The 15,666-nt window shown below is 51.5% G+C and overlaps 7 protein-coding genes across 7 annotated transcripts; 3 read left to right on the top strand and 4 right to left on the bottom strand.

Moving 5' to 3' along the window:
• Positions 1-90: 90 nt before the first annotated feature.
• PV06_06761 (uncharacterized protein) lies at positions 91-3,364 on the top strand (the record flags this gene model as incomplete). The annotated part of the gene is made up of 3 exons (XM_016407915.1): positions 91-417; positions 464-2,599; positions 2,689-3,364. The coding sequence occupies 3 exons, from the start codon at positions 91-93 to the stop codon at positions 2,980-2,982; spliced, it is 2,757 nt and encodes a 918-aa protein (XP_016261395.1). The 3' UTR covers positions 2,983-3,364.
• On the bottom strand, positions 3,286-6,218 carry PV06_06762 (uncharacterized protein). Its single transcript, XM_016407916.1, has one exon. It carries the CDS (start codon positions 5,966-5,968, stop codon positions 3,617-3,619), a length of 2,352 nt encoding a protein of 783 aa, XP_016261396.1. The 5' UTR covers positions 5,969-6,218; the 3' UTR covers positions 3,286-3,616.
• Positions 6,219-6,298: 80 nt separating this feature from the next.
• PV06_06763 (uncharacterized protein) lies at positions 6,299-7,951 on the bottom strand. The gene is made up of 3 exons (XM_016407917.1): positions 7,187-7,951; positions 6,915-7,131; positions 6,299-6,861 (listed from the first exon to the last, which is right to left on the bottom strand). Exons 1-3 carry the CDS (start codon positions 7,586-7,588, stop codon positions 6,596-6,598), a joined length of 885 nt encoding a protein of 294 aa, XP_016261397.1. The 5' UTR covers positions 7,589-7,951; the 3' UTR covers positions 6,299-6,595.
• A 293-nt stretch (positions 7,952-8,244) lies between these two features.
• PV06_06764 (uncharacterized protein) lies at positions 8,245-10,540 on the top strand. The gene is made up of 2 exons (XM_016407918.1): positions 8,245-8,692; positions 8,773-10,540. The coding sequence occupies exons 1-2, from the start codon at positions 8,483-8,485 to the stop codon at positions 10,363-10,365; spliced, it is 1,803 nt and encodes a 600-aa protein (XP_016261398.1). The 5' UTR covers positions 8,245-8,482; the 3' UTR covers positions 10,366-10,540.
• Positions 10,541-10,747: 207 nt separating this feature from the next.
• Positions 10,748-11,917, bottom strand: PV06_06765 (uncharacterized protein; the record flags this gene model as incomplete). The annotated part of the gene is made up of 1 exon (XM_016407919.1): positions 10,748-11,917. Exon 1 carries the CDS (start codon positions 11,828-11,830, stop codon positions 10,748-10,750), a length of 1,083 nt encoding a protein of 360 aa, XP_016261399.1. The 5' UTR covers positions 11,831-11,917.
• A 146-nt stretch (positions 11,918-12,063) lies between these two features.
• On the bottom strand, positions 12,064-15,464 carry PV06_06766 (uncharacterized protein). The gene is made up of 2 exons (XM_016407920.1): positions 13,793-15,464; positions 12,064-13,743 (listed from the first exon to the last, which is right to left on the bottom strand). The coding sequence occupies exons 1-2, from the start codon at positions 14,583-14,585 to the stop codon at positions 13,658-13,660; spliced, it is 879 nt and encodes a 292-aa protein (XP_016261400.1). The 5' UTR covers positions 14,586-15,464; the 3' UTR covers positions 12,064-13,657.
• Positions 12,319-13,292, top strand: PV06_06767 (uncharacterized protein). The gene has a single exon (XM_016407921.1). The coding sequence runs from the start codon at positions 12,428-12,430 to the stop codon at positions 12,947-12,949; it is 522 nt and encodes a 173-aa protein (XP_016261401.1). The 5' UTR covers positions 12,319-12,427; the 3' UTR covers positions 12,950-13,292.
• Positions 15,465-15,666: the final 202 nt, after the last annotated feature.

Genomic DNA, 15,666 nt, shown 5'->3' on the forward strand with positions numbered 1-15,666 from the left:
GAACCACAACTAATCTGTACTGTCTTTCCTTGACACTCTCTTCGTTCATGGCCTCCTCGATTCGCCCTTGAGTCTCACAGTGCCTCTAAGATGCCGAAAGTCATCGGCTACACTCCTCCCTGGCTGTCTCGCCCATCGGCGGGTGCAAAGGTATTCTTAGACCCAGCACCTCAATCGCCGGCTTCACCCTCAAAACGGTCCTCCTATCTCGGTGCACCTCCTTCTACAGAATACCAAGGTCCCAGAAGGCTGGTTGCAAGTCGTGGTACAGAGATTTTCACGGTTGTGGGCAACAAAATAAGATGGGCAGACCTGTCACTAGTCAAAGACGAATGGGAAGAAAACACCCACGCTGGGAACAGTCAGTTTGGTCTTTCGCGTTCAGCAGATGCTGCTTCGGAGCAACAAGTTTACAGAGTATGTCCAAAGGGTGGTGTTCTTGTCATGCGACTAACTATGTCAGACCCTGGATGTGTCTATTTATTACCAAATTCGACAGATTGTCGTCTCTCCGTCAGGCATTTTTCTCGCTATCGCTACCGAACACACCGTTCATATCGCAGCGCTACCGCCGTCCTCTAGACTCCGAGACCAGGACAGATCCCCTCTCAAGTTAAAGACGTTTCAGCTCGGCCCAACAATCCATGTCATCCCAGAATCTCCTTTGGCCTCGGTACTATGGCATCCCCTCGCATCTTCGACTGCAAGCACGGATTGTATCGTCACGGTAACGGCAGAAGCAGCTGTAAGAGTATGGGAACTTGACAGGTCGAACAAATGGTCATTCGAGCGCCCGGCTCTGGCTATTGATCTACGGAAGCTGGCTGATGGAGTCTCGTGCGATCAAGATTTCGAGCCTTCGGGATTTGGCAAAACTAAAGGTTTCTCTGTTGATGATTTCGACATGGAGGTCTCTGCCGCTTGTTTTGGTGGTCGAGGCAAGGATGATGAAGATGCATGGGCTGGTATGACTCTCTGGACCGCAATGAGGAATGGTGACATATACGCCCTATGCCCTCTGTTACCTACCAAGTGGAAGCCAACATCCACCACTATTCCCTCTCTTTCGACGAATGCCGTTTCTCGCATGGCCTCTATCGCTGGTGAAGATGCAGACATGGACGACCGACGAGCTGCTGATCAACAGTACGAGTGGGTACAAGAGATTGACAGCGAAGAACCGCTGCTTCTTGATTCGACAGATAGCCTAGGCGAGTTTGAGGTACGCCTGCGACCACAGAATCCAAGTGCAATTCCTCGGCTTCAAGGTCCATTTGCCATCCAGCCAGAAGATGACGCCTCGGACATTGAAATTTCTGACATCTACGTCTATCCGGCGATCATTGATGAGCGTGATCTCATGTCTGGTGAAGACGATGATGATTTTGACCAACTCACCTCCCACGGTGTGCCTTTTACTACCGCTTGCGTAGCAACAACAGAAAATGAGGTGTGGTTTGCCATTGATCTTGACGGAGTGTCGGGGCAATGGCTTCCTAAGAAGGGCAAGAGTGCCTTTGGCGTGCCATCTTCAGACGCAAAGGAGTTGGCATTGGTCGATACTTTTGCACTTGACGCCGAGGTCGACTCTGCATCGAACTGGCCAATGCTCACCGGTGATATCGCCAGCGGCTACAGCCTGTTCCTGACAACATTCAAGCATGTTTATTCTTTGTCCCTGAACGATTGGGTAAACCACCTGGCGGCTGAGATGACGGGAGCTGAGAATGTCGACCCAGGAATGAGAACTCGACTCGAAACGGCCTGCGAATCCCAGGTTTGCATAACTGACAAGGTCATCAGCACCAACGACGCAACGGAAACACTGTCCGCACCCACGATAGTGGACGACATATCTTTGGGATTTCTCCTTTTGACTGCAACTCCTTCTTCAGCCTACTCTGTCTTTTTCGATCAAGCTCACTTGCACGCATCCACAGTGGCGGTGTCCTCTCCAGAGCTGACCACGATCTCCTCAAGTCGGCAGCTCGCTAGAGTATCGGAGGAGAATGACGCTGGGACACTGCCTACAAGATCACCTTACGTTCCCGCAAAGGTCTTCTATGCCAACCATCTCTATCCCATTGAACAGATGAAGCAGCGCCTCCCTCCCACACTGAAACGTGCGGTCACGGACAAGCCTATGCGTCTGAGTCCGGCGATGCTGGAAATCATGACGGTCACGCACCGTACCGTTAGTGTTCAATCTGCCGAGCTCGAGAAGGCGGCCGCCGAACTCTTCCGACGATGTGAGCGTCTGCGCGAAGAACTGGGCAGCCAAGTACAACAGATGAGCGAGCTGGCCCAACGGCTCCAGCATCTGAAATCGAGCGAGGAAGTCGACGAAGATGGCACCGTCACGGCGAAGAAATCAGTGACCACGAGAATCCAGGACGCCCAAGACAGGCAGGCAAACTTGCTTGCGCGGTACGAGGCACTGAGGAGGAAAGTGGGACGAGTCGGATCGGCCAAGCGGGAACTGAGTTCCAAAGAAAAAACCTGGATCGAGGAGATTGATGCGTTGGGTAGGAATGTCGGCGTCGGCGTTGACGGTGATGGAGGACGTGCAAATGACAGACTGGACAAGAGATTCGACATGGTATGTGGTATACTCTCTCAATGTTGCCTCTTGCGTTATTCATGTGTGTGTATGTCCATGAAAACTAACCGTTTGTGTGATTTCTACAGGTCAAAGAATTCTCCCGTGAGCTCCTGGAAGAGAGCAAGCGAGTCCAACAAGCCCAGACATCTGAACCCTCGCCTTCCCCAATGTCTGCGTCCATGTCGACCGTCAAACCGGGCACTTCTGCTTCGGCTCCTGGCGCCGCCGCCGCGTCCAGTTCGACAACCACGACAACGTTTGGCGTGTCGAGTCGATTGCAAAAGGAGAAGATCGCCGACGTCATGGCCATGGTGGAGCGTGAAGGGGCCGTCATCGACGCCGTCATGAAACGTCTGGATCGGTTGAACGTCGAGTATTAAGTGTGCTTGGCCCTGCCGAGGTTCGAGCGCGCCGACCGAGGGATCTTGTCCACGTATTTTTGAATCCTCGACGACGTGCACCCGAGTACGGAGGTAGATGACCACGTTGGGTAGTCGGTCTACCTAGATGGACAACTTGACCATTCCCTGGTCCGGACATTTGCCGACCTTGTATACCTAGGTGTTGAGAGGACGCAGGGGGTGACGTTGTGTTTTTGTAGGATATTACAATTCTGTTACCAGGGATTCTTTTCCTTCTGTAAACAACAAAAACCAAGGTGGGAGAATAATGTTTTTTATATGATTCACCAGTCTTTGTTGGTTGTGATTGAGTAGAGCTATTTCTGGGGTATTTGCGAGTACGGAAGTAGCTTGAGAGGTAGCTATACTAAATATATAAATCATAGGCCCACGATTTCGATGAATCGTCAAGTAAAAGTACATATAGGCAGGTAGACATAACAGGGGGTCGGTTTCTGTACATGCCGACGAAACCATCTTCAATTTCTTGCTTTTCCCCCTTCACTTTTTATTGAGTGAGGTCCGTTTGAGCGAGTAATTGTTGTTTGCTTCTTTCGTTAACTTTTTCTCTCCTTATAATTCACGAGTGCCAAGTTAAAGCTTCAAGTCCGTGCTATTGCCCACCAGCTTGATCCCATGTAGAAGAATCCTGCATCATCATGTCCCACGAAGCCCAATCCATGGGCATATCGGCGAGTGCAAGGTCCTCGGCTAGGGACGGATCAGACGCGTACATGATCTGTTCCGGTCGAATGTTTTGTGTTTGAATCGAGGCGGGCACTTGAGGAGGTACGAAATTCGGTAGAGGTAATTGTTGGCGTTTTCTGCCGCCGCCGGCGCCACCGCCGCTTTCGCCGGCCCCGAACTGTCGTGCTTGGGGTTGATACAACATTGACGTCAAACTCCCTCCGCCTTGCCATGGATCAGAAGGTGTTCCCTGGGACGTCAAGACCGATGGACTACTCGTCGAAGCAGTAGTAGACATCGTTGGTGGATGGGTAGCAGCTGCTGACAATTGGGTAGCAGACGGGGGAGGAGGATTCGCCTTGCGTTGTTCCTGTAAAATGACAATATACTCAGGTATCGTCTTAGGCAGGAGTCCGTTTGTCTTCTCGCGTAACGCGGCCGCGCGGGCATTAAACGCCTTCAACAACAGACTGCCAGCCGCGGCGTGCAGGGGACGTTTGTAGTCAGTCACAAAATTCTTCTGGTGATGAAACACCTCGTCCACGACGCTCCACGCGTGATCGGCTTTGTCACCGATAGTCTCTGTCTGTAGCTCGTTCAAAAGATAAATCAAGGCCTGCCACCCGAAAAAGTTCCTCGTGTGCCACATGAACTTTCGCAGATATTTGGTCGAATGCGCCAAGTTGTATCCCTCCAGAAGCTTGAGGCTGATCTTCCATAGGTATTCCTTTTCGGATTCCGGCAGGTCGGCCGGATTGGCGTATTTCCTTGGGTGGTGCGCCATCAGCCTCATGCTGGCGACGGCGCCTCTGCCCATCAAAATGCACATGAACTGTACAGGAACCGAAGGGTCGCAGTATTTCAAATACTTCTCCTCAAGAAGACCTTCCAACTCGTTGATATTGGCGTCGCGTTCTTCCAGCGTTGTGTTAAAAGGTGCGTCTAGTCTCAGGTTCTCCATGGTGATTTTGGATTTTGCCGAAATCTTTTCTTTCCAGAACGTGCCGAATTCGCATCGAATTAGACAGGCTACCATGTCCGTAGGCCGTGGGCTAGGGACTGGGGGTTCCGTCATGCCAGGCCATATATCGGTATCGTTGACATTCGTTGGCGGTTTCGTATCCCACATGTCAAAATCGCCAAAACGTCCGGATCCGCTCAACTCTCCCGACCTGAAATCCAGCGTCGTGACCTGCCACCATATTCGCCGACGCATTTCAGTCTCAAATGGAGGAGTTCCAAGGGTGGTGCCATCACGATGTAGGCCCATGCCTTGCGCTATCCTGCTGGCCACACCAGCCAACGCCCACACAGTTCTCGAATCATATACTTCTCGCATTGTCAGCAAGTAAATCACGAATGCCGCGAGTACTTGGAGATCCGAGGTCGCCATAAACTTTGCTCTAGAAAGTGCTTTCCTGGTGCCATACCGATACCTCGAGAGCAAGACTTTACGCTCCTCGCCAAATTTCATGATGCATTCGTCATCCTCCATTGCATAGACGGCAGCACTATATACTGAAAACATAAGTGCCTCAAGACTCCGTGGCACGTTTTCCAAATCTTGAAAAGCTCCTATGATACTCTGTTCCAGTGTGGGTTGGTGAACAAGCTTCGTCAAAGGATTAAAACTGTCCAAATAGGACTGCCATAAAAGCATGATATGATCTGGTGGCGGATGGAGTTGTGATACGGTGTTGGAGCTTGGCGTATAACCCAACATAAATTCGGTGCCTTCCCCATCAGGTGAGCCGTAATCACCTTCATCGGAGTACTCTTCCGTGAGGGCCTCGTTTGTTTGGAATTCTCCCGACACACTGGCCCAAAGATTGTTTTCGATAAAGCGGGATTTAGAACCATCCATCAGAAGTTGTCCGCCCTTGTTCGCTGGGAGATCCGGGAACAGACCAGGTCGGTTATACTTGAGGCCACCAAAATCCGGCTCCCCAGTCGACGCTGGGTCCACGGGCGATGAATGGCTGGGGGAATTGAGGTCACCGGGACCGTCGTCCAGGTTGAGACCCTTGGCTTTGAGGAGTAATTCGCACTTCCTCAAACGCTCTAGTAAGACATCTTCCTGTAACCGTTTCTTTCGACGACGAGGTGCTGGTGGAACGCGGAAGATGCATTCGACCTGTGATTTGGAACAGTTCGAACAGGGACTCTGCTTGTCGCATTTTACCTTGCGCTCGAAGCATCGAATACAAGAAAATGCCTTTGGCGGCCGTTCGGCCGGAGTACTGTCACTCATGGCTAATGACTGATCTCCAAGCACCATGCTCGAAGACGTTGTTGTCTGCAATGGCCTCTTCCCAGGCCAGCAGTGGGGTTGATCGGCCCAGGGATGATAGGTCTCCAATCACCAGTCTGGGAAGGCAATCCACCTCACTTTCAGCTCAGGACGAACACAGACGCGACTAGGAGGATCTTTGAAGGAGGTTTCTTGGTATTTCTCTGTCAAAGCGAGGAATGGCCTACCTGGGCTGAGAACAACGTGGTGACATCAAGACATGGCTGTTGAATTGACCATTGTCTCCAATTGATTAAAGTATGCAGATTCAGGCAGCGACGAATGGTCTTGGCAATGGCTCTAGCTTTATCGAGACGGTTGTCGCTGCTCGTATTCGGATAGTCAAATACGAGCCACCCATCTAGGTAGTCAAAAGGTTGGAAACATGTTCTGGAGGCAATCATGAAAAGTGAAGGTTGATGGATGAAGAATGAGAAAATCAAAGTAAACATGCGATCTTAAATGCTCCCTACTTTAGCACCAGTATGACCAGCGGATCAACCAACTTGGCTCGGTGCTTGGCCTGGTTCGGCGCCTATGAACAATCATCATTATCCGTCTGCTCATTGGATATTTGGATGGAAAACTTCTTAAATTACAATCTATTTCCCATTTCTAGCTGTTGACCACGACTCCACCATTGGGGTGTAAGCTCTGCCCGCTCATCATGCTGCTGTCTGGGCTGGCTAAAAAGACAAAGGAGGTAGCGATCTCGGCAGGTTGTGCAGGGCGACCCAGTGGGGAGGTGAATTGCTCTTGAGCCTCCTTTGTCATCGTCGAAGGGATTAAAGGCGTCCAGACTGGGCCAGGGCATACAGCGTTGACACGGATGCCTTTGCTCACCTGCTGGTTGGCGAGCCCTCGAGTGAATGCAACGATCGCTGACCCATTGTGTTAGTCGTGGTTGTGGTACGCAGATAATCAAATCACTCACCCCCTTTGGTTGAAGTATAGTCCAGAAGATCTGGCCGGCCAATGTACGCGTTGATCGAAGCGCAGTTGATCACTGTGTCGCCTCTCTTCATATGCGGAACTGCGGCCTTGGAAAGATAGAACATCGGGTGAATATTGATGTCAAACGTCTTGATCCACTGTTCGGCTGGTATATCGGTGATGTCCTGTTGCATCATTTGATAACCGGCATTGTTGACCTACCAAAATTGTCACTATAAGAGAGTGTCTAGCCAAAGAGGCATATGCACTTACCAAGATGTTTATTTCACCGAGCTCTTTCAATGCAGTATCGATGACCTTTTGACAGTTCTCCTGCTTTCTGAGATCGCCACTCACCAGGACGCATTTCCTGCCATGCTTTTCAACTGCACATTTTGTTTCTTGGGCATCTTCCTCCTCTTCAGGTAAATAGGCGATCAGACTGTCTGCGCCTTCCATTGCATATAGGATAGCGATTGCACGACCGATACCGCTATCGCCACCTGTGATCACCGCTTTCTTTCCTTCCAGCTTTCCCGCTGCCTTGTAGGGTTGCCATTTGCCATTGGGAGTCGGGAGTTTGTCGTGAATGGCCTCGACTGGTAAATCACTCTCTCTGCCCGGAGGATCTTGATGTGAGACCGGCGGTTTGAATTCTTGCTGGTACTGAGACATCTTGGGAACTTGTTGGACGAAAACGAGGCACAGGTATAGGGCGGATAAGGGAAATCAAGATTCGATCACAATTCAAGAAAATCAGGTCAAGCAGATTGATAAAGGGAAGTTAGCATGAGCAAGAATAGTCGAAATGCTCTTCCTGAGAACTTTTTTAATGGATGCAGAACGTCATCATCAACACTGATGTCAGAGCGGGAATCGTCTCCGACTCTTGCAGAACCAGTCCATTGTGTGTGGTGTGTTCAGGTAGTCGTGATCGTACTGGGAACATGAACTGACACGAAACACTTCATTATCACTCAGGGTGAGGTGCCACTGAAGATCTTGATGTTCCTGAGTGCCATGAACAATATATATTAGAACGGTTGAGGTTGTTGTCGAGGAGAATGTCAATATGTACCAATTGTTTCTGGCGAACCAGTAGAAATTCACTGTTGGCTCCGAGCTTTACCAGACTCGGACCTTGAGCAAATGCCTTTGTCAGACAAGATCATCGTGCTTTACAGTCTGCTGATTTTCTCGTCAGGCAATATTCCCTTCTCCTTGTGCTCGGCCCCGAAGCTTCTCTGACCGTCCGAAAGGCATCGGCCGCTTCTTTGATCGTTTTGGTGCTTGTACGGACCTCGAAACAATCAACAGTCAAGATCCAATATTATCTCCTTATGGTTCTATGGTCTTTTCGGGGCCATCACGACCGACAGGCACCGCTCAATCAAAATTTCACCGTACTATATGCACACTACATCAACAAAGGTAGGTCAATAAAGGTAGGCTGCTATCACAGTGTTCGCTTCCTCGCTCTCATACCTGTTCACCGAATTGTTCGTGATTGAAGGTAATCATCTACACCTGAATAAGGCCTGCCAGCTACTACAGAATCAGTCAAAGTCGATGGTCTCTACCCAACTTCAGCCCGCGATGTCCATCTCAGAAACCTCTGCAGAGGGTTCCAACAGGGAACCCAAGAATCATCAAGATATCCCGTCAACTCCTCAGAAACCCAATGGATCGCCTGCAGATGAAGAAGACGAATACCCTTCTAAATCAAGAGTCCTTGTGACCGTTTTTGCAATGATGTTAACGTCATTTTGCGTCGCACTGGTACAGTTACACTCCCTCCACCTCTTTCCTCATTGGAAACTCGTTATACTAACCCCAAGTCATTTGCTCCATCGTTATAGGATCGCACCATCATCGCAACAGCAATACCCGTCATCACCAACCACTTCAACTCCCTCGGCGATGTGGGCTGGTACGCGTCGGCCTACCTCCTGACCATGGCTCCCCTGATGCTCATCATGGGCCGAATATACAAATTCTACAACCCGAAGTGGGTCTACATGGTCTGCATCGGCATCTTCGAGATTGGCTCCCTGGTGTGCGGCGTCGCTCCGAACTCGACTGCCCTCATCATCGGGCGCGCCATTGCGGGCATGGGGTCCGCGGGGATCATGTCCGGGGCCATCGTCATCGTGGTCTACATCATACCCCTGCAAAAGAGGCCCGCGTACACGGGCATGTTTGGGATGGTCTTCGCGGTCGCCTCGGTCGCGGGCCCCCTCCTGGGCGGCGTCTTCACCGACAAGGTCTCCTGGCGGTGGTGCTTCTACATCAACCTGCCCCTCGGCGGCGTCACGATGGCCATCCTCGCACTGACCCTGAAGGTCCGAAACGATTCAACCAAGGCGCCGTTGAAGGAACAAATCCACCAGCTCGACCCGCTGGGCACGCTGTTCATCCTCCCGGCCGTCATCTGCCTCCTTCTGGCTCTGCAGTGGGGCGGGACGACGTACTCGTGGTCCAACGCCCGCATCGTCGTCCTCCTGGTCCTCTTTGGTGTCCTTTCCATTGTCTTTGTCTACATCCAGCACTGGCGCCAGGAGCTCGCGACCATCCCCCCGCGCTTGATGAAGCATCGCGCCATCGTCGCGGGGACGTGCTATTCCTTCTTCAGCGGCGCCGAGATGATGGCGCTGGTCTACTTCTTGCCCATCTGGTTCCAGGCCATCAAGGGCGCCTCGGCCGTGCACTCGGGCATTATGAACATCCCCGCCGTGCTGGGCATATCCATCTCCAGCATGTTCGCGGGCTTCTCGACCAGGAAATTCGGCTACTTCACTCACTTTTTGTACATCTCGTGCGTCATGACCACGGTCGGCGCAGGACTCATCTCCACCTTCACCACCTCGACGGCCCACCCCAAATGGATCGGGTACCAGGTCCTCTGGGGTCTGGGTCTCGGGTTTGGCATGCAGCAACCCAGCGTGGCCGCGCAGACCATCCTGTCGCGCAAGGACGTCTCGACCGGCGTGAGCATGATGTTCTTCTCGCAGACCCTGGGTGGCGCCATCTTCGTCAGCGTCGCCAACAACGTGTTCGACAACAAGCTCGCCTCCGGCCTGAGGGGGGTCCCGGGCATCGACGCAAACTTTGTCACCCACATCGGCGCCACCGACTTGAGGCGCGTCGTCGCCCCGCAGTACCTCCACGCCGTCCTCGTCGTGTACAACCAGGCACTGCGGAACGCGTTCTACGTCTGTGTCGCCCTCGCGGCAGCCACCATCCTCGGCTGCGTCCCCATGCCCTGGCTGAGTCTGAAAAAGGCGGCGGAGAAGCAAAAGGCAGAGGCACAAGCCGCAAAGGCGGAAAAGGAAGAGGCTGCCGCCGCGACGGACGCACAAAAGAATGACGGCGATGCGAGCAGCGTGCCGGGCAGTTCAGGCGAGGCGAATCAGCATCACGCCGAAGAAGAAAAGAAATTGGCGAGAGTGTAGAAGAAAAGATAGGCCCAGTCCATCATTGCATCCTGCGCTGGTACAGTGGGAGATCATGATTGACATCCATGCCCTGCTGGTAGATTGTACAATTTCAGGGGCTGGACATTTGAGTGATAATGAAAACGGCGATAACAAGATCACATATTCCATTCTGGATTAAGAAAAAATGAATCACCATACTCTTGAAAATTGTCATTGTAACCATGAATTTTTTATTCTGTCTTTTATGTTCACGAGTGATTGCCACACTTACCATTTGCGTTGGGTGGGCGGCACATAACCATACTTGGGACAGAACCATTCGTCTTTTTGGGTACACAGGTAGACCGTGCTAAAATACCAATATGTCACATCTCCTCTCGAGTCACTAGGTATGCCCTCAAGGACCGCTTCCAGCGCTGAGAATGTATCCACCGTCCACCGCAACTGTCTGCCCGTTGAGATATTGACAGGTTGCGAGGAACAGAATCGCATTCGCCATGTCCCTGTCCTCTCCGGGCCTCGCGGCGGGGACCTTGCTCTCGTACTTTTCCCGCGGGATGTGGGACTTTTGCTTCTCGTCGCTCTCACCCGCCGTCATCTCGCTGGGGAACACGCCCGGAGCGACGCTGTTCACCCTCACCCTCAGCCCGTTCTGCGCGATCTCGTTCGCCAGCATCCTCGTCAAATGAATAGCGGCGGCTTTGCTGGCATTGTAGGCGAAATGGTGTTGCGATGTCTTGACGATCCCGGAGATGCTCGTGTTGTTGATGACGACGCCGGAAAAGTTGTCGTTGTGCTTGTGCGCGGCTTCCAGGAGCGGCAAGAAAGCGGTCGTCATGAAGAAGAGCTGCGGCACGTTGGTGCGGTACGTGTCGGTCCACATCTCAAAAGTCTCGTCCGGGTCGTCGAAGAGGTTGGCCGACATTTCTTCCGCCGACCTGGCCTCGGTCTGTTGGGTGTTCAGGGAGATGCCGGCGTTGTTGAACAAGATGCAGAGACACCTTTCGCGCGACGAGATGTCGGCCACGAGCCGCTTGATCTCGTCCTTTTTGGACACGTCGCACGTCAGTGGGATGATTTCGCCGGGGATGTCTTTGCCGTAGATGTCGGCCACTCGTTGCAGTTTCTCTTCGGTCCGGCCGACGATGTAGACTCTGGCGCCATTGGTGGCCAGGGCTTGAGTAGCCATCAGGCCAATGCCTGAGCCGCTACCCGTGATCAGTGCGACTTTACCCTTGACATCAAAGAGCTTGTCGAGCTTGAAGTCGGCATTGTTGTTGTTCTGAGACATGGCGGTGGTGGTGGTGCTGAGGTGGTTTTGGAGTTTCAGTAGACGCGGTTGAGCTGGCGTGACGGGGACTCGTACACGAACTGGCCCGTAGAAGCAGGGAGCCTTGCGTGTCGATGTTGAGAGGTAAGGAATTTGTGATGATTGAAGACGAAAAGGTTTGATGCTTCGCAAGGGTAATTTGGGCGGCATGGGGAATTGATATACCAACCAGGAACGAACGTATCTTACCGTGTCTTCATACCAGAGTTAAGGCAACTCGTCAAGGCCATTTGAAGCCATACGTCAATGTTATGACGATGAGATGATGAAACGATAGTCTCCATCCGACGGATGCATTATCCGCCCTTTTCTTACTGCTGGTCTCTTGATCGCACACTGGTGACGAACTCACTTCGTTGACCATCTCTAAAGAAGAGTCTCGGTGATTGTTGATCAGGTTCAAAGCGTGAGAGTTTCTGATTGTTGTAGGTCATGATGGAAGCGATGCAGGACATGGCGGTCGCCAGAAGGACACTATGAGGACGAGTACATGACGGGCATAAATGCTCCGGAGAAGTCGTAACTCGTCAATCCGGGGTAAGGAAGCAATTGAACCAATCAGATCAATCACGACCCATGGGCGCATTTCTGCCCATCAACTTCCACTACACGAGTAATCGTTGCATCTTCCGATACTGAATACCAATTCCTCATCCCCACTGCCGTCTACCAGAATGCGACGGCCACCTACAACCAGACCTTGACCCGTTAGCCATCTCCAAGCTCAGTAGCTCCCTTCCCTTCGCCATGTCTAGCATGTACGCCTACGGCGCAGGCGTGCCACGGTCATATGTCACACCCCAATTTCCCGCCTTGTACTGGCCCATCCGCGCCCTCCCAGGCCAGTCGAAATACCTCTACTACCTCTCGGACATCTACCGCTACACTCTGTACTGGTCGCTCATCACCATTGTTTCTGCGCACATCTGCGTGGCAGGTTGGGCTGTGCTCATGCAATTTAACTCGGCGTCACAACGAAGGAAGTTTCTCGCCTCGCCGGTGGGCAAGAACCTGAGTACAAAAACTAGGAGATTGCTTGGGGACAATCCCATTGGTGAAACGCTTGGATGGGTTTGGATCGTGCCTATTGTCTACATCGTTCTAGGAGGGTTAGAGGCTCTGTTGGCTGGGACCATGGTTGGCTTAGTCCTGGGCGCGGTTTACAACGCGGGATACTTTGCCATGAGCACATGGACACCCTTGCTCTGGGGCATTATCAACATGCTTGTCCTGGTCGTGAGCAGTTTCAGAATACAAGGTGGCCTGTGAATCCTCATAACTATGACATTAATGGATCAATTCACATCCGGTCATTGCTTTCTTAAACTATGGATCAGGTCATGTACACGATAAGATCAACTTTAACTGGTGGATCTATGTGACTTGACCTCACCTCCGCACATGAACACGATGTATGAGGAACTTACAAGGTCAGCTCGGCGAGGTCATTTCAAGCTCGACATCTAGAAGCTGAGAGCTCAGCGGACACTAGGCTCGAGGCTAGGGGAGCCAGTACACTTCGGCAAGCGGTTGCACAGGCAAGTCTGCGACTCATGTTGATCTCGAGTAGTAAGTTTAAATGAGTGACTTCGAAGGAGGTAAAGGGCATTCGTCTTGACCGCCTTAGGTAGACAATACGGGGACATCCCATTTCGTACCATCAATTCGTGAGAAGAAAGTCGCACAAAGTGGATGAAAGAAGAAGCAAGGAAGGTCTAGATATGTGTCCGCGCGGTATGCATGTGCTGTTACAACATCCTGTAGATGATCGTTCGACGTCAGAACCAATACACCTGGAAAAGGAAGATACTTGACTAAAACTTCAATTTGGTTCTCAGGATTGCCGTTGCATGTCTCCGTCTTGTACCCATCTGCAGTGTGCAATGCGGTCAGCGATAGCCCCGTGAAATTGTAAACGCTCAAGCCAGGAAAGTACTAGAAGCAAAAAGGCCATGCGATCTGCCGGGACGTTCGAAATCATTCATCCGGGTTGCCTTGCTGGTAAATATGTCTTGTCCGGGTGGGGTCTTTGCGCATCTCGTGCCCACTGCCAGTAAATCCAACTGCAAACAAGTAAGCACGTAGAATCACAACAGGAACGGGTGGTCTCACCTCTCGCATTGACACCTTCTCCGGTCCGGAACATGCTTTCCTTCTTTGTAAATTTGCCGGCTTTAGACTTGGCTGCAAAGTCCTGCCACTTGTTCTTGCCCGCCTCCAGCTCTTTGTTCGCCTTTACCTTGCGTGGTATCTTGGCCGGTCTGATAGGTCCATCACTGACTTTGCTCGGCTCTCGTTTGGCCTGTTGGGCCAGAGTAGGATCGACGCTGGCGGCTGCGGAAATGACGCTTGGATTCACTGGTGCAGGAACCGGAGTGGACGATCCTGAGATGCCATCAGCTTTCCGCTTCTTCGCCTCATTTGACAGCGGCTTGATGTGATTAGATTTCAGTGTCTCGGTGTTTCCATAGTTTTTAAAAGTGACAATATACACTGGGTCGCTCGATGAGCCGGTGATCGACGTAATTCTGGCGGCATAAAATCCCCCATCGCCTGATTTCCATCTAGCCATGACATTGTCATTGACAGAGAATGTTGTTGGTGTTTGTGATTCTTCTTCAACATCAGGTTTCCGATAGCCGGCTTGATAAGCTGGATGGTTTTCTTTTGACCATTTCTCCTTCACTGGTGGCGGCGAGGGTTTCGCAGAGTGCGCTTGTACTGAAGCAGGCTTTAGTTCTGCAATGGCAGCTTCGGTGAGGGAAATAACTTCTTCAAGTTCTGATTTCAGGCTCTGTAGTTCAGTGTTGTCTGGATCATCTTGTAAACTTGACTGTACTGTTTCCAGTTGCAGTGTGTATTCCTTGAGTTCGTTCTCAAAAGCGGCCAACTCGGCTGCGCTCATGTTGGAAGTTGAGAGTGCCTAGGGGGACAGGTCGAGATCTGATAAGGTGAAACTGTAAGTAGGTGTATGTCAGGTAGGAAATTGATAAAATGACGAGTGCAAAGTAGTTCTATACATTCAAGTCTGCGCCATGCAGCAGGCGCAATACAGTACAATCACAAAAGTGCCAAGAACGTCCAGGGTTTTTACCCGAGGTTTCTGTCCCAGGCGCTCCCCATACGAATCCTGGGTTTGGAGTATGAATATTGCGACTATCTGAGGTACTGACTTGTACCTGAACTTATCAGCACGTCCTATCTTCGGCCAAAGGAACTCGGCCAATTCAGATCGTCGCTCATCATTTCTCAGATCTTCCTGTACCAAGACATTTTACATATTTCTGTCCTTCCTGTACGGCGTATAGTAGAGGTCCAATGTTGCCCCAGCCTCGGATCCCGGCAAAATCCGTGTTAGAGACACCATACGATATGATAGCGAGGACACGAGTATGAGAAGTGGCCAGTTCTAACACAGGCAGTTTACGGAGTCCACAGAGTTTCGTTCCGGAGGCCCTCAGGTGACTAGCGAATGTCGGGCTCTGCATCGATGACGTCGCAGAAGCGAGCCACCAGCTGTTCAATCAGAGACTTCAGCGATAACCCCATCCATACAGTGAGTCAGGCTAGGAGAGCGATCCCGGTCGTCCAGGAACCGTGGAAAAGTAGGGTTCGGAGTATAGAGAACCTCATTCGTCGAAAGGGTCTAGAAAACGACTTTCCCATTGCCATTGTCAGCGCCGTCATATCAAATTCGGCAAGAGTGCCTGATTGAAGTTTGGTGGTAAATTTGAATGGACGGCATGGACTATCATGGATGCGCATGGACCAGTCGCGGCTCGAGTCAGCTTAGAAATCAACTTTGGATGAGGTCGAGGCTGCTCCCATCCGGATAGTTTGCCACATCTCACCCTGGCCCACGAGGCCTTTTCCTCCAGCCAGAGCAGAGAATGCGTGGACAAGCGTGAAGATTTGAGCGCTATGGTGTCAATCAACTCTCTCCCGCCTGGAGAGGTCAATCTTATGGTCAAGGAACAAAATCTGTT

Source organism: Exophiala oligosperma (assembly GCF_000835515.1).
Source record: "Exophiala oligosperma strain CBS 72588 unplaced genomic scaffold supercont1.6, whole genome shotgun sequence".
NCBI lineage: Eukaryota > Fungi > Ascomycota > Eurotiomycetes > Chaetothyriales > Herpotrichiellaceae > Exophiala > Exophiala oligosperma.